Source organism: Diadema setosum, chromosome 20, assembly GCF_964275005.1.
Source record: "Diadema setosum chromosome 20, eeDiaSeto1, whole genome shotgun sequence".
NCBI lineage: Eukaryota > Metazoa > Echinodermata > Echinoidea > Diadematoida > Diadematidae > Diadema > Diadema setosum.
The window spans coordinates 16,539,809-16,562,767 of NC_092704.1; the positions used below are offsets into that span (position 1 = coordinate 16,539,809).

Genomic DNA, 22,959 nt, shown 5'->3' on the forward strand with positions numbered 1-22,959 from the left:
TGCACAAATTTTCTGGAGTGAGGAAAAAAAAATTACAGAGATGAAACATTGTGAGACATTGCAGGACAGAATTCTCCGTTCCTTCAAGACAAGACAAGACAAGACAGCATGCACGATATAAGCACTCATAACATTACGCAATTACGTCACGATCGCTGCGGAAAGGAAGCGGGACTCGCATTTGGTACCACATTTGGGCCAGCATGCATTTACACCGAGAATAGGTCGGCCCAGGGCCTGCCCGAGACAACCTCCGGAGCTTGTCCAAATGCGGGTCCAAATTTGGTACTGCATTTGGGCCAGCATGCGTTTACGCCGACTTTTAGGCCGTCCCTGGGCCGGCCCAGGGCCGGCCCAAAAGTTGGTGTAAACGGGCTCTAAGAGTGGACTACCTCCTGATGTGGTCCAAAATCATACCATACCATACCCGTAGTGCGCCAGAGAGCACATGATTGCAAACTGGTCCAAAGCATACTGACTGTATCAGAAGTTGACATGGAAAGATTTGGTTCTGTGCAATAGCAATGCCAGTAGCATAAAGTTTGAAGTGATTGACTTGTTCCCATGCAACATGTGACCCATCTGAATCAGATTTGGAACATGACTTGTAAAATACACTATCTCCATGGAATGCTCAAACACTCCCATTACAAACCTGTCTAGCACAGCACAGGCACATTACGGTGCGGTTTAGTTCACTTTGAGTGATCAAACACAGTGTAGAGCACACTGCTGGATGAAGCACACTATGTACAAACTGTAAAATGGAGTTCCCTAAACTCTATCACTTTGTCTTACCGAAAGTAGAGGTTATACTGTAGTCATATTCATGAATTTAATGAAGCAAGGACGCCATATCACTTCACCACTCTTCCATTGGTTCTTACACAAATTGTGTCATAAAAAACATGTTTTGGTTGATAATGTAGCAACTAGAAAGTGATACTTGTACAACCCCTTCCCATCTTAAAATTGTCATTTTTGGTTTAATACAGTAGGGCAGTTGTTTGGAGGAAAAGTGACTACCAGTAGATGTACATTTTAGTTTGATTCCCCCGGGAAATTATGTGTGTGATGTACAAAGTAGGAATATAGAGTAGATGATGTGACATTAAATATCTCTCCAGCTGTGGAAATTATTGTTATTTTTATTACTGAGAAATTATTAAGACTGTATGTGAAGGAAATAACAGCTTTTATGTTCAGATTGCTAGTTTGACTTAAGAAATGACATTTTTCTCCCTCTGACAGCAGTAGCCATGGTGAAGTTGAATGGGAGAGAGCTTTATTTTCTGTTTGTTTGTTTGTTTGTTTTTTCTTCTTCTCTCTGTCGATTTTCATAGAATTTGCATTGGCTTATCTGCCTATCCTTCTTTCTGTTCTAGCCAGATTAACAAGTAAACCAGATCCTTTTCCTGTAATTTTTTTCTCTTCTCAGCCAGGAATGATGGTTAACATCACTTGTGATGATTATCAATTAATTATGACATATAAAGTAAAGGAAGCATATATGAATGTGTTAAATTCCTATTTACAGAGACTCCAACTCTCCTGCTTTCGACGGGAGATCTCCCACCGAATGCCCATTTTTGCAGAATCTTGCGGTCTCCCACTTGGTGTTAATTTCTCCCGCTTGAAATGATTTCTTATGTAATTTCATTGTATGTTGAAAAATAAGCCTTAAATAGTGCGAGAGAGCATCTAGAACCCTAGACCACAAGGGACTTTGCGCTCGTAATGTGCGCAAGTTGGAGTCTCCCGTTTGCCAGGGGCTTCAGGCGGGAGAATCTCCAGATCAGAAGGTGCTTGGGGTTGGAGTCTCTGTATTTATTGTGTGTATCACTGCATACAAAACATATTCCTCCTGTATTTTTTAGTATTATGTATGGTTTTAAGAGTGTCAGTGTACAGACAAACCATATAGCATGAGATAATACTTTTTATTTGATTCATGACTTCAAAGCTGAGAACATTCATGACTAATTGTACATTGTATCTAGATCAAATGCAAATTACTGCAGTATTAGTATTGGCCTGCTGCAAAGCAAATTGCTGCTTCTGAAGATGATACACGTAGCATAATTCAATAAGCTTACATAGTGTAAGTGCATGCGGTCAGTTAAAATATCTATTATAATACATACAGTATAAAGAGGTACCTGTATATTGATGAAGTTTCTCACAATTTGTAACATTAAGCACCAGTAACTTTCCCATACCAGTCTTGTCACTTTGTTGTGTAGTATCTCTTTCACCAATATAACAGGTCACATTTATTTAACACAAACAAACCAACAAACAGAACAATTTGTAGTAGAGTTTGTGCTATTTTTGCAAATATGTTTCTCAGAGTTTAACTTTCTAAGTCAAAATAAGTTACATAAGATTTGCAGAGTTCCTATCATTTGAACTATAATGTATGTGGTCCAACTGAATGGAAATGAACACCCCTACAGAGAAAAACAAAGGTCAAGCTTGTATTCATCATATCACTAGTGCCTCACTGTGTTAGAAGCACATCACTAATTAAATCTAAGCACTTACTATCCATTTTGTGCCTGCCCTGTGGTATGGGTGAAGGTTATATTTCATTGCTAGTAGTCTCAATAGAAATTGGTTCAATTTCATGGAGAGGTAGCCAAGGAACATTGCTTTCCCTTGTCTGTTGGGCGTGGCTATCAAACTGAAAAATATATCAAGCTCAAGAGTGCAGTGCGTCATGAACACTTGTTCATTACTATCATGAATGGTGGGGTGGGGTGGGGTAGGATGGAGATAGCAAAAAACTCAAACAGCAATGGGCACAGACTAATTTTTATTTATTTTTTTATTTTTTTTTTATGAGATCAGATATCTCGTGCAGTGTAGAAACCCTGTTGGTTGTCACACTCACACCCATAAATGGAATGGGCAGTCCCAACCCCAATCACTTTGATATACTTGATATACCAAAGGTAATGGAATCAGTCGGTGAAAAATTTATGAAAAATCAGCAATATCAGCCTGATCAAAACTCATTGGCTGTGGTTGATGAGGGAACGTTCCTTTGAGAATTGTACCTTATTTTGGAGGCTAGACATACTTTATGATTCATAGGGACTATGTTTGTTTCTCAGAGTACTTTAGATTCAGTGAAACTGTAGTGTTCCTTTGAGGACTTCTGAGTTGATCTTTAGTGGAAAAGCCCTCATGCAAGGACATATGAATTGGTTTATTATGTAACTAAGCAATTGATTTAATGTAATATATATATATAATTGTATTCATAATTCTTTTTAAGGGATTTTCAGGGAAGGCCAGATGTGGGCCAAGTGAATAATTTTTGGTGGTGATCTGAATGACAGTCTGGATCTAAATACATATTTTTGAGAATGCTTGCTCATTTAGAGATAGGATGGACATTTGAAGAATTGGTATGAGCTAGATACAGGACATGTGGAATCTCCTTTGAATGTTTTATTTACAATTTTCTTGTCTGTGTCATTTTATGTCCTCTTGCAGAATTATAGTCGGAGCTCCAATTCATCAGACAGACATTAATGCTACAAAACCAGGCGGTGTCTTTCGCTGTCCTTTTTCATCAAACTTTTCAGATTGCACGCTTCTCCCTCTGGATAAAAAGGACGAAATCACAAGTAAGTGACAATTGTAGGATGTCCATCACTCAAAATTGAGGAAGTGAATGTAATTCATTGTCAAACATCATTAACCCGTTGAGGACGAGTCCCGAGTATACTCAAGCAGGTGTCTATGGGAAATGCATGTTGTAGCAAAATCAAACCGTCCTCAACGGGTTAAATTGATAACTTGGATATAATGAAAGGCAGTAGGAGTGTTTTGTTTGATGTAGTTTGGTGAGTTTGAGTAGTTATCAAGTTATGATGGATCAATTTATTTTTTCAACAATGCAGTGTTTATGCCTGGTATGTTTTCCATGTAACAGACACACACTACTGAATTGTCTGATTTCGGGATACATTTGTACTTGTCAATTTCGGGTTTCATGGCAGTAAAGCAAAAACAGTAGCATCAGTAAATAGAGGCCTTTAGGTCTAAAATATCAGTCATTGGATGAGTAAACAAATTTGTTGCATCATGCTTTGTATTGTGTCTTTTATACAATGATTTCTTTATTTCTTCCACCTCTGCAGATGGTGATGGCACACCTATGAAGAGCAACCAGTGGCTAGGGGTGTCTGTGGCCAGCCAGGGACCTGGGGGTGCAGTAGTAGTAAGTTGAATTCACTATGCAGTGCCTCCCCTTGTGTTCCCCCCCCCCCCCCCAAAAAAAAAAAAAAAAAGAAAAGAAAAGAAAAAGAAAAAGAAAATAAAAGTCCATAAGAATAATTTTCTTCAACATTGTTATTGTGTTTAAGGTGCCCTTCATAATGAGAAAAATTTTATCCTCACTACCTTAATAAGGGCAACAGGCCCTGACTCTCCTCCCAGTTTTTTTTTTTTTTCATTACCTCCACATCAAGAGTACTAGAAGCATCATATTTACTGGTAGGTATGTTTGCACTTCATTCATCCTTCAGTCCATCCCTCTTTCTGTCCATCCATACATCCATCTGTCATTTTGTCAGTCTGTGAAGAGCTTCCTTGTTTAGATATGATAAATCTGAAAGTTCTTATTTGACGTTTTTCAGTCGGATTTGGCTTAAGCAGGGTTATCAGATTTCAGATATTTGTTTGATTTTTGAGTAGAATTGACATGTTTTTTATTTGTTGTGCTTGGTCAACACAGGCATGTGCACACAGGTATAAAGTTCAGCCAGCCAATATTGACGAGGTCCAGGGTTTGGGAAAGTGCTACTTCCTCGACAATGAATTAGAAAAGGACCTTTTTACCATGAACGGGTATGTGCCCTGCGCCGGACAGACCAAGCCCGAAAACTATGATGGCAACCTCTACAAGTACTGCCAAGCAGGGACAGATGTTGCTGTTACCAAGGTAACCAGTATGACAACAGCCTGTGAAACCTGATAACTGCATAATATGTACATTAAAAAAACAACAACTAAAAACTCATAATTTAGGAAAACTGAAGAAGACATATTAGGTAAATTGTAAAAAAGGATGTCAATCATTGCAGAAAATTAAAGAGAACAAAGAAGTTATTGCAACTGATTGACATATGGCCCTTCGTCAACATACGTGTAGAGAAGCACCGATTATTCAATGTTTTAGTAGTAACCATGATAAAAAAATGCCCGCCCATGATATTCTATGATGGGTACTGCTAAAACACTAAATAATCAGTCCCTACTTATGTTGTTGTTATAATAATAATAACACATTTTCATATAGTGCATTTCAGCTCCGATAGAGCTCTCAATGTGCTTTACATCCAAGATGACAATGTAGGGCAATTTGTCAACCAATTGCAATAGATGCAACGTGATGCAAGAATTTATTAATTTGAATAAAGAAGTTATTATTTCTCTTCATATCACAAAAGCAGAAATGTTAACTGTCACTTGTGCCATAATTTTCCCCACCAAACATATTATGTGACTTGATGTATTCACTATGCGTATCTTAACAGATGTCACCAGACATTACTATTCAGGAGTACATCATGGGTATCCCAGGAACAGATAACTGGCTTGGTGGTATTGCCACTGCCAACGTGTGAGTATAGTATAATTTTCTGCTTCATTCTTGTTTACCCCTTTGAAGTAGCAGAATGTGTGGCACTGAGACCAAGGCCACATGACTACTGTAAATGAAATATTGTATCATTCATTTTTTTTTATAGTTCAATTGAGCCAAAGATTTGATTGAAATATATATTGTAATCATTTTAATGCCTCTGCTTTGAAGTGTCGATTGAGGCATTGTGTTTTCAGATCGTTTATCCATCATAATCAACTTTGTGGACAACATAAATTACATTATACGTACAGTTATTGAACGATATGAATTATCTGAAACTTGGCCTAAATCCATGTATGAGTGGATGAAAGAAGACATGGTCGAAGTCAAAGTGAAATGTGTGACTGTGAAATCACAAACGCTCCCCTCCTCACAATTTGTACAGGCGTTGGCTCTTTAAATAAGTTGCAAAGTGCAATGACATATGTAAATCCAGATATTAACAGGAAATGAAGTGTCCATTCAGAACCTAATAATTATTGCTGTTTGGCAGTTTTTGTCACTGTAATTTACAGAATATTTGATGCGCTTTTTCTGAATTCTGTTCAGATGTTGATACATATTGTACCCCATGTCATTGGCAAGACTGTTAATAACATGGATAAAATGTATAAACTGTAAACATCCATATTTATGCATGATAAATTTTTTTTGCACTGAGCGGCTCAAAAAACATATTCCCGGGCTCTTGAATTTGCGCTGCATGATTGTCAACCCGTTTTAAATGTGCAGAGAAAATTGTAAAAATGTTTTTGCAGGTTTTACAATTTGTGCTAGTTGTAATCAAATCACTGAATTTGTACTGTGTCTGACTCTGAAAGATCTTGATTGTGTTTTGTTTTGCTTTATTTCGTGCCTCTTTGTGACTTAGAGTGTAGATGGCATAACACAAAAATATCCATAATTGGTGGAAGTGACATTCTAGTTACAGGGCAGATATTTTGAAAATTATCTGATATATTGAGTCATTTTTCTGTATAATTTTGTAATATGTTGTTTATCTCCCAAGTTTTTGAATGAGTTTAGAATAATGATATTTCATTGTTTCCTTGTATTCTCTTGATGGTGATCAGTCCTGGACAGGCTCTACGAAATTTGGTCAGTCCTCTTGACTACCTGAACAGTGGTGTCAGCTTCAATAGCTACCTTGGTAAGTTCTAGCTTGGGAGTTTGCATTTTGTCTTTATCAGAGGGGCAGGGTGGTCCCATTTTCTTATGGGAGCAGTTGGCAGCTTGGAGTTTTGAGCTGTGATTATTTTAGCCAAACATTCAATTTTTTTTTTTTTTTTTAAAGGATACAGCTGTATATATTGTTTTGTGTAGGTAAAATGTGAAGTACAGTCTACCCGTAACGACTGTCTAAATGAAAGCAACAGATCTATGAAACCTTGGGTGAGTTCTGATTGCATTGAAGGCCTATTGAAGATATACAAAAATCTCATTTGCATGATGCACTGGTGTATATGAGTCCCACCCCCTGACTTCTGATATATGGCTCGGAAAAAGAAAATCTGAGGTGTATGATAAATTTTATGAAAAACAGTGGAACATTGTTGAGACATTTTGAAATGTGATCCTGTGGGTATCATAAAATTGGTACGATGGTCATAAAGACTGGAGTGGCGCTGGTGGAAAAAATTGTCAGCTCTAGTTTCAAATATTGTCTTTAATTTCTTGAAAAGACACATTTTATCGGTGACTGACGAATGTTGATAGAGATGTTATGGTTCATACTCATCTTGAAGAAATGGAAATTCATTAGAATGGGTAGGAAGCAAGGTTTAGCATTCATCTGTCTAAATACATGGAGAGTATGACTTCTGTAATGTTGCAGTCACCTACACAAGATGCCTATTGTCAATCACATAACTCAGGTGATCTGCTGATCTTTTGGTCATCATATATCTTGAACCTTTTGCCCCAATTTCATTATTATTCTTGGTTTACACATAGCAGACTTTCCTATTTTATTGTTAGAATTTTTCACTGATAATGACTTGATATACCCAATTGAAATGGAACCAGGAAGAGGACAGGGTTTATATGTATTCTTCTTCCATGAGGTCTAAAACTAGTAGATTCAAAAAATATACCAACACATGGGGCTACAGATTCTTGATTCATCTTTTACTTAATTTTGTCATCATGCGCAACATGCAAGCTTTGAAGTATATGATGTATGGACTCATGATTTATTGGAGTCTGCTCCTGACTCTTTTGTTGGCAGGCTTTTCTGTGGCGTCAGCACAGCTGACTGACGAGTCTGATGTCCAGTACTACATAGCTGGGGCCCCAAGGGCAGATGCTATGGGCGCTGTCCTTGTCCTAAAGAAGGATGAATCACTACTACGGCCGAGCTTCTTCTACCGCATCAATGCGGAGAAGCCGTCGTCATCCTTTGGTTACGATGTGGCTGTTGCCGACCTCAACGGAGACAAGTCAGTCTATTTCCTTTCTCAAAATACCTTGCTTATTCCCGTGCTAGCCTGAGGACTTCCATCTCTTCTGCCATGTGTTGAAGGCAATTGAGAGAGAAGATCAGATGAAATATAAAAAAAAACAACAACAACAGGCACACTTGCTTTGCAATGGAGTTTCTGAAATTAGATTTACAAAGATTACATTTGCAAACGGTATGAGGAAGGAGACAAAGTTTAATGTAGAATGGTCATACTTTCTTGCATGTACTTCTGCTTTTGCTGATGAAGGTTTCTTGTGTCAGATGTGATGTATGATGTTTCAGATATGCTTCCGTGGAAATATTTTAATGAAAGACTCTTCTTCGATCATTTACATGACTTTCTATGATGCTGTAGCTCAAAAAATATCTATGTTAAGAGCTATAAACCTTCTGAGATTTTGTACTTAGCAGGTGATTATTTAGAATATAACCTCAGTCTATGAAGGTACCATCTGTCTTTGTTCCTGACTCACTTTCATTATAGAGCATTTAGGAATTGCAAATAAAGTATAAAGAGTAATGGTCCAACACCTTTATATCTACATACTCACTTGGTGAAAAGCAACTCATCTTTACACTGTATTTTTATGTCAATAGCTGTATTTCCAGTTATACAAGTTTATTTTCCTGGCTCCGTACTGATATCTCAAGCTAGAACAATTCAGTTTGCACTCCGGCACTTAAATTTTGATTAAAAATTTCTGTACCTCTCTTTGTGTGTAGACTTTTATGCTTTAACCCGTTGAGGACGAGTCCTGAGTATACTCGGGCAGGGGTCTATGGGAAATGCGTGTTGTAGCAAAATCAGTCCATCCTCAACGGGCTAATAGACATAGAAAGACAAATTTGATGAAATATCTGGAGAGCCAGCTTTTCTCATTTGTTTGCTCATGCCCGTGTAGCTTCGATGACCTGATCGTTGGAGCCCCCCAGTACTTTGATCGTCAGCCCCAGCCTACGGGAGTTGGTGGAAGGGTCTACATCTACGAGAACATTGCTCATGACGTAAGGACAGCCTTTCCAGCCCGTTCTATTTTCCTTTTATAGAGAGAGAGAGAGAGAGAGAGAGAGAGAGAGAGAGAGAGAGAGAGAGAGAGAGAAAGACTGAAGTATGCTTTTGATGTGGTAGTAGCCCTTATTTACCAAACCTACAATAGGGCTTCATGGGCAGTAAATAATCAACTGATTGTAGCTGTAATATTAGGATGAGTTGTGTGGGGTTAGCTTCTCACAATATTTTGTACCTTGTCACCTACTCGTATTGTACAATTTTGTACCTGCTATTTTAGTACTGCATGCCTTGAAAGGAATGCATGACAAAAGTTTCATGCCTTTCTACATGTGACTCTTTATTGTGAGGTATGAATTATAGAACATTATGTAACCATTGGCCCTTTGTGAATATAAGAAGAGGTACAAAGAGAGTTGGGAGATTTGACAGAGGCTTGACTGCGTCTTCTCCCTTTAAACAGTCTCGTTATACAGAAATATATTTCTGTAGATGTGGTACAAATTCATATGGTGCTTAGGGTATGTATGAGCTTGTCTCATTAGTAAGAATGACACCCTTAGGATAAATCATCAATATGGCTTAATAGATTGGATGCTGCCTTTGTGTGCGTATTCTATGGCTCTGCGTCTGTATATTCTATGTACACACATTCCCCCTCTCTCTGTTTACATATTCATTGTCTATTTGCACATTTTCATCTATTTATCTACAGACCTCATCTCTCACTCAGTTTCTCATTTATGTCTTGATGCTGAGTTTTGAATTTATTCATGTACTCATCTCAGGTTTTATAAAGACAAGAATACACAGATGCTGCTTTTCCAATGTGCCCCTTATTGAATAAAAGGTAGTTTTGGTATTTTATGTTGGTATTTGGTATGGAATGAATGGCAAAATACATAAATACATGTGTGGGACTTTTTACCAGTCACCTTGAGACGCAGAGTGTTTTCTGACTATTTTTGTGATTTTGATATTACCTGTTTGAGAGTCAGCTTTCTCATGATCTGTCATTTGTCCCACTTTGTTTCCACAGAAATAATCAGAAAGCTAGCCACCAGATAAGTAAAGTTAGAGATCATTGCTTTTGAAGTTTCATGGCCGATGGACATGCAAGAACTGGAGATGAGGCAATTTAACACAATAGTTTGATGCTAAACTCCACAGTAAATTACAAGTTTCATTCAAACCAAAACACTATACACTGTAATTCTAAATCCTTGTTTGGCTCTGAAATTTCGGCTTTAGCTTATATGAAGAAAGCAAACTTGTTGATATTTGAATCAATATTGAATTTCTCATCCTTCAGCCAAATCACTTACTAATCAAGCTCTTTTCACAGCTTTATCTAGTGGAACTCTTTCAGGATAGTCTAGGAATGGATCAGGTAAAGGCAATGGCACACAAATTTAATACTGGTCCAATTTTGCCAAATCTCTATACCTGTATCTTATGTTGCTGCAGGGTACATTTGATGTGGAACCAATCAAACTGACAGGAAAGAGGGACTCCTTGTTTGGGCAAGCTGTTGCAAACATCGGAGATATCAACCTGGATGGCATGCAAGGTAGGAAGATGGCATGTTACACACTCTTTTACACCAGTTTCATGTTACAATAAGTCTGATTTGTCAGCCAATACTTTTTTTTTTTCTTAATGCATGAGGTGTACTCTTTTTTTTTTTATGCCTCCACCACGAAGTGTCGCCGGAGGCATTATGTTTTCGGGTTGTCCATCCTTCCGTCCGTCCATCCTTCCGTCTGACCGTAATGAATTTTGTGGACAGCGTAACTAAAAAAATGTTTAAGGTATCCGAATGAGACTTGGTATGTATATGCATGAGTGGACAAAGTTGTGCCTATCAACTTTTAGGCATACATGCTTGTGGTCAAAGGTCAAAAGGTCAAGGTCAAATGCTCAAAATTTCACTATTTCCCCCATATCTATGCAGTGGAAATAGGCTATGCGACACTTGGCGCCCCATACAAAACTACGGTCAGTCATTTCGTCGAAATGACTGATTTCGTAACGAAATAGGCTATGCGACACTTGGCGCCCCATACAAAACTACGGTCTTTGTCCAAGGTTTAAACCATGGACAAAGATTGTACCACCTTTGTAAATTCGGGCCATTATGTCATAGCTGTCTGTCATCAACGTGTGGGGATAGGAACGGTCATGCAAAGTACGATGCATGTGATTATGATGAATGAGGGACAGAGAGGGAGTCAAAAGAAAAAGTAAGAAGGAAATGTAGGGAGAACAGGGTAAATTTATGCATAACTTGAACAAGTTCTTGCTTTTGCAGCTGGCAAATGGGGCATTTTTTTTTTTTCAGGTCAAAAGTTAGGATGTGCCTTATATTCATGGTTGTACAATGTAATAGTGTTTACTGTCATCTCTCTTCCCACATGATAAAATATTTACTTCAACTCATACATCCTTTTCAAATTTCCTCCTTTTTCCATGCCTCGCATGAGAATTTGCAAACTACTCATAGGGAAAAAAAGGGGGGTGGGCGAAGGAAGTGCATCTGTCTGTAACAATTATGTATGTTCTTCCAGACATTGCCATCGGAGCACCATATGAGAATGATGGAGAAGGAGCCGTTTACATCTATCTGGGTAGTGCTGATATGGTGATCCTGCAGCCAGAGGCCCAGAAGATCACACCCTCCGACCTTCCAATGGGCCTTAACGGCTACCCCTTCCCCAACGCCACCTTTGGATACTCCATCTCCGGAGGTGTGGATCTGGATGGCAATGGCTTCCCAGAGCTCACTGTTGGTGCCTACGACGTGGAACAGATTGTCATCCTCAGGTACGACTCTTACTCCTTCTATTTCTCTATCTCAGTCTCTCTCATTATATCTATATCTTTATCATATAAATGTTTAGATGGATAGATGTAGATAGATACTGCACTTGTAGTCTGAGAGTGAATGAAAGTGTTTATTGCAAATTAAATCATATAGGTCCACATTTAGGAAGGCGGTTCAATTCAAAATCATGGTCTTAATTCAGTCTTTGGACTAAAAATGAATTGTGAAACAAGCACATAAGTAAGTATTAATGTGAAGTTATTCTTTTATATGTGTTGGTGTATGCTATCTGTCACAAGCATTTAGACAGAAGAAATTTGCATAAACTGTGGCCTAATTTAGACCACCTTTGTGAATACGGGACAATGTGTTAATTGGCACACACAGACACACTCACTCTTATAAACTGCTTGTCCTGAAGGCGTTCCAATATGACCTTTTCCTCCTCTTGATTATGGACTTCAAGTCCAGACGTTTTACTAGAGACAAGATTTTACATGATACACCATGCATATACACTGTATTCTATGTAGACATGCCTGTACCCTGTCTAACAAGAATATTTTTTGTATAATATATATTTTATAGAATTTCAGTAATCAGTGTCTAGTTTAAAGGGTTACATTTGGAAGTAGAGTGATTCTATCCCACACAACACAAACAACCAAATTTATTAGTCGCAGCTCCTTCCAATACAGGACTCTTGTCACAAATTGATGTGTTATTATGTTCACATGCTGAATGTGCACCACATACACTTTTTTTCTGTAGTTTGCTATTAAATTAACATATGGCTGGACAAATTTACATTCAAACAATGGTCCTGGCTGACAGTTACTTTAAGGATGACAGTCACTTTTAGATTTAGGAATCTATGAGCTGCAATCAGATGGGGCTTGAACCTCTGGCCTTCTGCTCAGGAGGCGGGCACTCTACCACAAGACCAGGACATCTCCAGATTTTGATGATGTCATGACATTATTTTGTTTTGCTGTGTGTTCAGGGCAAAGCCTGTGATTCTCATTGAGGATGAGAATTATATCTCTCACAATGAGCTGGATCCACACACCACCAACTGTGAGTACAGCGGCAAGCCTGCTCACTGGTAAGAATTCCCATGGTTTCAAGGCAGACAATTCTCTTGTTCTTAAAAGGAGACCTCTGGATGATTTTCAGATGCTTACATTTGAACAATGATAAATTACTTGAACTGCGTACAAGAGTTTCATAATTTATAGTGATTGGGATGAGGAATAAGAATGTTTTCAAAATTTATAACAAATTGCAATGAACAAGGATGACGACATGGCAGCCTCACTATAAGAATGCATGAGTTGGGGCTCAAGGAAACAGAACAAAAGAAGAAGGTATGCATACATTCTACACAGGTGAACTTGTCAATCAAGCGGTATTGTAATGGAATTACACTGCTACATTTTTGAAATACATGAGGCTCTATGTCATCAACACTGTGTAATTTGTTTAAGATTGTTCAGAGTATTGGTTTCTCTGCTCAAAGACCACAATAAAATCCACAAATCTATTCATGGAAGTGTTGATTTATGTATTACATGATGTGAAATTATGAAAATCATCCAAAATGCCCCTTTAAACTTGAAGATATTGATGATGATGATCATGATGATCATGATGATGATGATGATGATGATGATGATGATGATGATGATGATAATGATGATAACAATAATGACCACAGTGAAGATGTTAGTGATGATGACAGTGGAAACAAATGATTTATATCTGCACTGTGAGTATGGCATAGATTCAAAGAAAACTAGAAAAGCAATCAGAGAGCACAGACCTTCCACCAAGCAGCTCATTTCCACCCATACACGCATTCGCAATGCTGAAAATTGCTAAATTTCCCAATATAGAAGCCTTTGTTTATGTCACACAGCTTCCTGCATGCTGTGCATCACCGCGCCCAAGCAGAGCATGTGCTTTAGAGCAAGTGAGCAGACCTCAGATATGCGCAGCTTGAACTCCCAAGTTCATTGACCCTATTTGCCAAAAGATTTTGAAAATCCTTCAAAAATCTGTAAAGTTTCCTGGATCGCTACCAAAATTAATTCATCTGTTCCTAGTGTCATTGTCAACTTTTCCTGAAAGTTTCATTCAAATCCGTTCACAACATTTTGAGTTATTTTGCAAACAAACAAACCAGTGCTAATGAAAACAGAACCTCCTTCCTTGACGGAGGTAATGATGGTGATGAACATAATCACATATGATAGGATAGGAATTCAAGTGTGGAATGGTAATTGAGATTGATATGGTGAAAATCATGATGACTCTGAAAATAGTGGTAGAAACAACCCTAATAGTGTTCAGGGAATATACTCTTAGTCAAATTATGGAAGCATGCATAAAATGGAAAGCAGTTGTCAACATTTAAAGATGATGATGATGACTGTGCTTGTAATGAAGATGCGGTTGCCATGGTTACTGTGGCTGTTAAAAGTGATGAACCAAGTTGAGGCAGTGATGATGAATGAAATGATGGTGATATTCTTATGAAAGTCTAGGGCCGTGTTGCATTAAGTTTGAAATCAAACATGAATCAGAAAATCATACATATGTCTCTGAATACTCAACACTGATTGGCAGATAATAATAATATATAATAATACAGTAATACAGGGTATTCATAATGCATGAATTCCACATGACTAATGCACACAAGGCGCAGTTAGAAAAAACGAATTCTAAAATACAAAAATCATTTTACACTCAAATACATGAAAGGAAGTGGAACAGTGATGATGAAAAATCGAAAAATACATAATGTACACACAAAAAAAAATTACCGGAAAGCAGTAATAAACAAATAGTCTTGAGGGCAACTGTAAAGCAGCCAATATTTGAAATTTAATGGATCGCTCGAGGCAACTGTTTCCACAGACACCTGACTTTCATTTGATTTTCTGATGTGTATGTTTGATTGCATCTTTTTATGCAACAAGACCAAGGAGTGATAAACCATTATAGCAGCTGTGTAGGCAGCTGCATGTATTTAACATTGAGTCTCCCATATCCGGCCAAATCCCTCATCCAGATGAGCGTCAGTCCCGACATGTCCAGATAGGAGAGGTTGGACTGTATTTGTTAGTAAATGTAGAGTATGGCAAGTAAACCTGTACTTTCACAAACCTGAAGATTCCTGAAGATTATTGTGGTGTTGATGATGATAGGGATGATGATGGTGTGTGACGGTAGAAAAGCCTTGGCAAAAATTAATCTCATATTGTATTTGGAACTATATAGTAAGTATCATTATCAAAATATTTGACTGTTCTCAAGGTATATGAAATTGTGTAAAGCTGTATTATTGTCCCCGCCGAACGACTTCGAGCAGGGGACTATGAAACGGGCTCTGTACGTGTGTGTGTCTGTGCGTCCGTCCCTCTGTGCGTCCGTCCTTCCGTGCGTCCGTCCGTGCGTCCGTCCGTGTGTGATCAAAATGTTAAATTTGCTACTTCTCTGTTATTTATGAGCCAATTTTGATTCTGTTTGCTTTATATGATAGCACTACATGGGAGCTTTGAAACTTCTACACAGAATTTCAGTTGTGACCTTTGACCTTGACCTATATTGTACATTTTGCTACAAAATGCTACTCCTTCGCCATTTCTAACCCGATTTCGATTCCGTTTGCTTTATGTGATGGCACTAGGTGAGGGCTTCAAAACTTCTACACAGAATTTTGACCTTTGACTTCTTTGACCTTTGACCTTGATTTTTGACCTATATTGTACATTTTGCTACAAAATGCTACTCCTTCGCCATTTCTAACCTGATTTCGATTCCGTTTGCTTTATGTGATGGCACTAGGTGAGGGCTTCAAAACTTCTATACAGAATTTTGACCTTTGACTTCTTTGACCTTTGACCTTGATTTTTGTCCTATATTGTACATTTTGCTACAAAATGCTACTCCGCCGCCATTTCTAACCCGATTTCGATTCTGTTTGCTTTATGTGATGGCACTAGGTGAGGGCTTCAAAACTTCTACACAGAATTTTGACCTTTGCCTTCTTTGACCTTTGACCTTGATTTTTGACCTATATTGTACATTTTGCTACAAAATGCTACTCCTTCGCCATTTCTAACCCGATTTCGATTCCGTTTGCTTTATGTGATGGCACTAGGTGAGGGCTTCAAAACTTCTACACAGAATTTTGACCTTTGCCTTCTTTGACCTTTGACCTTGATTTTTTACCTGTATTGTACATTGGCTACAAAATGCTACTCCTTCGCCATTTCTAACCCGATTTCGATTCCGTTTGCTTTATGTGATGGCACTAGGTGAGGGCTTCAAAACTTTTACACAGAATTTTGACCTTTGACTTCTTTGACCTTTGACCTTGATTTTTTACCTATATTGCACATTTTGCTACAAAATGCTACTTCCGGCGGGGACATATATTACGCACTGCGTAATTTCTACTTTTCCTTGTATATTGTACTTATGTAACGGGTTACAATGATCACATTAACTTTTGTTCCCATTAAACTTGCAGCTTCACCCTGGAAATCTGCATGAGGTATTACAGCAGTTCAGAGGCCTTGAATGATGAAATCAGTAAGTAAGATCTACTCAATTAAAAAAAAAACAAAGACTAAAACAAACAAAGAACAAACAAACAAACAAAAACATAATGCATTTGTTGCCAGGAATTACATGACTCTTATGTATATCCCTCTGTGTAGTAGTGTATGATCTAGTAGGTACATGTACTTGCTCTGAAGGTAACATGGTAAAAGCCCCCCAAAATATTGTCAGTACCCAAACGAATGAACTGATGAACCAACACAGCGATATACACACTGAAGGACAAAAAAGAATTAATTGCACTGTCCTAGATCTGGTAAGGAAGAAGAATGAAGAAAAATAACAAATGACTCTCCCTGGTGGTCTTTGGATAACCAAAATGTGTGACATACTTGGCATCAAACCAGGGTACTGACTAAAGATTCCACTTCATTGAACTGCACTGGGTATCCATGATGACAAACACTAGAGATTATCTTTTTCAGCCTGAGAGATTTCACACATGTTAGTTGTATTTGAACCAAAATAATTATATATAGACGTGTATATATATATTTTTTTGTATATATATATTTTTTTTGTATATTTATATATTTTTGTAGTTGTTTTAGAATCCCAAACACTGTAATGAAAAATTAGAATAATGAAGATATTGATGGAACTTCATCCTCTTTCTGTCATTTTGCAGGAAAGTTTGCTCCCATAGTTGATAAAAATGTTCTTTTAAACACATCTCTTGTCTCCAGAATTGACAAGGCATTAAAAAATACAGTATTTCTCTCATTTATCCTATTGGGCAATGCAGACATTTGTCTAACACCATTAACAGACAATACCCATTCATTTTACTTGCTCAATAGATAGTTTACTTGCCCCAGGCTAATGGCTATATACCATTTTGTTACAAACAAAATGTCCTGCTGTGATTTTAAATGATTTCTTCCCAATGTTCCAGTGTCCTGTAAAATTGAAAAAAAAAATTGCAAATGAAAATAATAGAATTTCCTCATGTGGTATTACCAGCTCAGCTATATCATGCAGTCTTTCTTGTGACTGCAGAAATATACTGTGAAGGTTATCCAGAGTAATTCATCTACACTGTACATATTTGTTTGTTATCATCTAGCTGTGGAGTACGATGTTGAAGCTGAGCTGGTTCGGCGTGATTTAGGACTAAACTCTCGAGTGGTGTTTGAGGAGAGCAGCTCGGCCAGACTCATGGATCAAACCCTTATCCTCCCACCACAGCTTTCCGAAGATGTCGAGTGTTCTCCACCGATCAGTGTAATCGTCAAGGTAACGTGTCCTCCATTATCAGAACTATGCCACGAGATCATATCATTTCATATGAATGTAAATGATAGAGATGGGAACAGCACACTTCAGCTTCAAAAAAGAAAAATGAATGAATGAATGAATGAATGAATGAATGAATGAATAAATAAATAAATAAATAAATAAATGAATAAATGTGTTTGTTGAATTGATGGAGAATAAACAGTTGTGATTTGAAGAATATCAAAACTAGTCTTGACTTCTTTTCATGTAGAGATGATATAAACCTGGTGTATTTAGGCACCCATGAATGAAGGAATGAATGAATGAAAGTAAGTATAGCAGAATAATGCCCTACCACTGATTATGAAAGGTACAATGTTTGATCTATGATCAATGACAGGATTCTTCATTTTCATTTTTCTTCTCGCAACTGTATCTCAAAGCAAGAAGAAAATGGTTTTTGCTAATTTTGCAGTACAACATCTTCGAAAAGTACTGGAATCAGAGAGTGGTTACGCTGTGTCATTTCAAGGCAAGAAATCCTTGTTTTCTTGAGAGAAGATTTCTTGTCAAAAGTCTGTGCTCTTTATTCCCCCCCCCCCCCAAAAAAAAAAAACAAAAAAACAAAAAAACAACAACTTATGCACAGAATGGCTTCCAAGACATCTTCCGGCCCATCCCGTTGAAAGTTACATACCGCATCCAAGAAATGACCCCAGTCTTGCCAGAACCTGGAGACCCTCTCCCCTCCATGTCTCCCTTCGCTATGCTTGATGTCAGTGTTACCCCGGAGTTCAACTTTGAGGTGAGTTCGCTGCTACCCGTAAGTTTGTGAATTATCATAATACTGTAAAGCAAGATATTTTGGCATCCTGAAATTTTCACGAATTGGAGGCAACAGCCTTTTTCGCAGCACAAAATTTTTGTGAATTGTCTCTGACATTCAATGCATATACATGTATAGTGTAGGAAAGAACTTTCGCATCCATTCATTTTCGCAAATCTTGGCTCTCCCAAAATTCGCGAAGTTATAATTCAAGCGAACACTCCTTGTTTTACAGTAATATATCCAGCTTATAGTACAAGAGGAAGTCTTAGTTTGTGTATGTGTGTGTTTTTGTTGTTGATATGTCTGTCTTTACACATGCATTTGTTTTCTTGGGGCTTTGAAACTTGGGATAGGCTTGTAACATCTTTGCAGTACTAGATGTAAGGCTATGACAATACATTGTACTATGTAATGAGATTTTGGTCAATTTATTGATGGTCACAGGTCAAGAAAAGAAAGCGTAATTCCCAAAGCAGGATATGGCTCTTTTCAACAAGTACATTATTTAACAAACAACATAATTATCAAGATTTCTGGGGCTCAGCCATGTTCATTTTTTTTTTGTTTGAAGAAAAAGTAATGAGAGGCCACCAAAAACTCTTTGTCATATATATACAGGGCTCCACACTAACTTTTATTTTTGATTTTTATGCCTCCACCACGAAGTGTCGCCAGAGGCATTATGTTTTCGGGTTGTCCGTCCTTCCGTCCTTCCATCCTTCCGTCCGTCCGTCATTCCGTCCGTTCGTCCGTCCGTCCATAATGAATTTTGTGGACAGCGTAACTAAAAAACCATTTAAGGTATCCTAATAAGACATGGTATGTATATGCATTAGTGGACGAAGTTATGCCTATCAACTCTTGAGGGGCACATGCTCAAGGTCAAAGGTAAAAGGTCAAGGTCAAATGCTCAAAATTTCACTATTTCCCCCATATCTATGCAATGCCTGGAGGGTTTTTTTTTCAGGAAACTTGATGTATACATGTAATACCAAATAAAGATTCTCCAGAGAGAGTTTCAAGTCATGAGGTCAAAGGTCAAAGGTCAGAGGTCAAGTGAAAATGTTAAAATTTCACTTGTTTCTCCATATCTTGGAAGTGGTTCAAGCTATCTTCATAGAACTTAGTACATATGCATGTACTGACTAGAAGTGATTATCTAGGGAATGTAGGGGTCATGGGTCAATGGTCATGGGTCGTAAGTCAAGGTCAACTCCTCATAATTTCACTTTTTCCCTCATCTTTAAATGCAATACTTGCCGGATTTTCTTGAAACTTGATAACATGTTTAACCCAATAGAGATTCTCTGAAGTGGAAGTTTCTTGCCCAAAGGTCAAGTGAAAGTGCTAAATTTCATTTCTTGGTCCATATCTCGAAAGTGACTCAAGGTGTCATCATGAAACTGAGTACATATATCTATGCATGTTTTACCTGACAGTGATTCTCTTGGAAATTTTAGGGTCATAGGGTCAAAGTTCTAGGGTCAAAGGCCAAGTTAGAATGCAAAAAAAAATTCTATTTGATAGTGAAATCACACTTTTTCTCCTTACCTTGAAAGTTTAATCAGTGCATAGACTTATAAAAAAAAAGGTTCAAAAGTGAAGTAAAAATCCTCAAATCCCCAAATATTCTTAGGCAGTCTAGCCATCCATCCAATTAAACCTAGTTCAAGGAAAGTGAACATTCAACACATTTGTGACAAACCTGTCATTTTAATATTTTGCCAGTTATGTGAAACTCATCACACATTGTCCAGACATTGTACTATAGACCTATTAGGAGTACCATGTATTAAGGCGGAGGCATACCAGTCGCCATAGCGACATTTCTAGTTATTTTTTGGTGGCTCGAAAAAACAAATCAAGAAAAACATAAGAAAAACTAAATCGGTCCTACTAAACATAGAATAATAAATATTAAGCATTACAGAAGTTATACAGGTATCCATGTCTAAAATAAATGAATAGGAAATTCAATCATCTTACCGTTATTCTGGGTTCTAAGATTTAGCACATAGACTTATAGATTGTTATAAAAGTTGATGCCTAATTAGGTGGTCAAAACTTACGTTTGAAATGACAAAGCCCGATCAGGCCACCAAAATCTTCATTTCTGAAATTTTGGTGGCCTGACGTTCGTTTTTGGTGCCCCTTGGCCACCGGGCCACCGTTAGTGTCAAGCCCTGATATATAGTGTGTGTATATATGTTTCTTCTACTTTATTGGGGGGGGGGGGGGGGGAGGTGATACAGTAGGAAACTCAGAGATATGTGTTTGTATGTCTAAAGAAAGTAATGTTATTTCTAAGCTTTAAAGCCAATTTATTTTATCATCCTACTTTGTAGGTTGTCTTCACAAAGGAGTGTGCTCAAGATGATGATGTGTGCATCACAGATCTGGTAGTCGAGGCTTCAGTTAGCCTCCAGGGGTAAGTGAGGAGAAAATGTGTTGGTTTGGTTGTTGTTGTTGCTTTTGCTTATCCTCTAGTACCTAGAGATGTCTTGAATTGCTACTTTTGTTGCTGTTGTTGCTACTCTTTTAGTACCTGAAGGTGTCTTGTCATGTCAACTTTAACTGAATGTAGAGTTTTGATGCAATAACCAATACATCCATTTTTATCAAAGTGAGATATTTGAGATTAGATATGCAGAAAAACAATCATAATAAATCAAAATATATGTGATTATATTCCACATATTGAGAATCTTGCTATAGGATTGGTCAAGAGCTGATAGCGTGATGATGCGTAGTTTTACCCATCACATCACCTGGGAAGAAAACCTTTTTGTTTGCTGATTTCTTCAGTCCACACAGTCCTAACGCATGATCACTTTTACAGTTCGAGTACGCGCGAAATAAAAGTGCGTTACACTATCCTCTGACCTAGGTCAAGTGATAGTCCAAGTGTGTGCAGACTGTTCTGCTGTGTGCGGTAATTACAAATTAATTGATAAAGTGCAACATCATTGAATTTTTTTTTCTTTATTTGACGATAAACTTACTTTGAAAATGTTATAGTGGCATAGATGTGTTTTTTGCATTCAAACTCTTCGCTTGATTTTCAACCTTTCAGAAAAAAAAAAAAAAAAATCTCTCGTCTTGTAATCATGTTTTGTGTAATGGACCTTTCAGATGCTTGAATGTACCAACAAAAAAAAAAAGAACTTTATAGAAGATGATAGAAAAATCTTTCTTATAATCATGTTTAGAAATTTGCACTTGTTATCTCGACTTTGAGTATTGGAGGTACAAGCTTCCTGACATGTCAGTCAAACTTACAAAGTGTGCACTAGCACTTTCACTGATGTGTTCTACTGATATTGCTGCATTCACTCAATCCACATGTGTACATGGTGAACTTGCCCTTTAAGCTTCACCTCCTTATTTTTATCTAAGAGGGCAAGCCTTTCAGATGGGAAGTGTGCACCACAAATTGAGCAAATCAAGATTTGAACACACCTCCAGACCTTGATTTGCTAATAGAGATTGTAGAATCCCGATTGACAACTTACGTACAATGGGTGCGTTTGAGCGCTCTCCTAAAGCGAACCATACCATACTGTACCTGCACCAGAGGAACACTCGAACGCTTCTTAAAGTGTACCATGCCATACTGTACCAAGCCAAAAGTGGACCACTTCTCGATGTGCCCCAAAAGGGTACCAAAGCGTACCAAAAGTGTGCATGTATAGCATGCGCATGATATGTGCATACGTCATAATGCAAAGACATTATTCTCTTTGATTGGGACATATGTAAGTAGTTCGAGTGCGCCAGGTGAATGACCCTCTTGCTACAAAATGTGTGACCTCTTCTAGAAGTAACTCATGAGGTACGCTTACTCCACAGAGCGCTCGAACGCTTCAAATCTAGCACAGTATGGTACGGTACGCTTTAGTTCAGTTCGCTTTGGTTCACTGTAGAGTGCTCGAATGCACCCAATGTTTGTGCTTGTAGGAAAAAAAAATACAGAGAAGTTTAGAGGGGCAGAGGGACTAAAGTTCAGCTCCTTGTACTCTCAGGAAGATACCATGTTACCTTGATATTTCTATGTGAATGTTTGACCTCACAGCGACCCACCAACCCTGAAGGTTGGCGAAGTGACAGCGTTTACTCTTGACGTCTCTGTGGAGAACCGCAATGAGGATGCCTACGATGCACAGCTCATCATCACCTACCCTGTCTTCCTACAGTTTTCTGACTTTGTGGAACAATCAGTGGTACAGACCTCACATTGACTCTCTCCTGTTCTTTTCCATCATTGAGTTCCCTACAACCAAATAAATTAACCAACGAAGCAATCAGAAATCATTTCTATGCTAGTTCC

At 37.9% G+C, this 22,959-nt stretch overlaps 1 protein-coding gene across 1 annotated transcript in view; it reads left to right on the top strand.

The window, feature by feature from the left end:
* The window catches only part of LOC140243304 (integrin alpha-7-like), a 71,042-nt gene that overhangs the window by 24,294 nt on the left and 23,789 nt on the right, over nt 1-22,959 (top strand). The window contains exons 2-16 of the mRNA XM_072322977.1: nt 3,502-3,635; nt 4,152-4,231; nt 4,748-4,954; nt 5,550-5,635; nt 6,733-6,809; nt 7,887-8,097; nt 9,023-9,125; nt 10,597-10,699; nt 11,697-11,952; nt 12,957-13,058; nt 16,494-16,555; nt 17,652-17,821; nt 18,453-18,608; nt 20,978-21,060; nt 22,705-22,852. Coding sequence (XP_072179078.1) covers nt 3,502-3,635; nt 4,152-4,231; nt 4,748-4,954; nt 5,550-5,635; nt 6,733-6,809; nt 7,887-8,097; nt 9,023-9,125; nt 10,597-10,699; nt 11,697-11,952; nt 12,957-13,058; nt 16,494-16,555; nt 17,652-17,821; nt 18,453-18,608; nt 20,978-21,060; nt 22,705-22,852 — 1,978 coding nt within the window. The remainder of the gene's footprint in view (nt 1-3,501; nt 3,636-4,151; nt 4,232-4,747; nt 4,955-5,549; nt 5,636-6,732; nt 6,810-7,886; nt 8,098-9,022; nt 9,126-10,596; nt 10,700-11,696; nt 11,953-12,956; nt 13,059-16,493; nt 16,556-17,651; nt 17,822-18,452; nt 18,609-20,977; nt 21,061-22,704; nt 22,853-22,959) is intronic.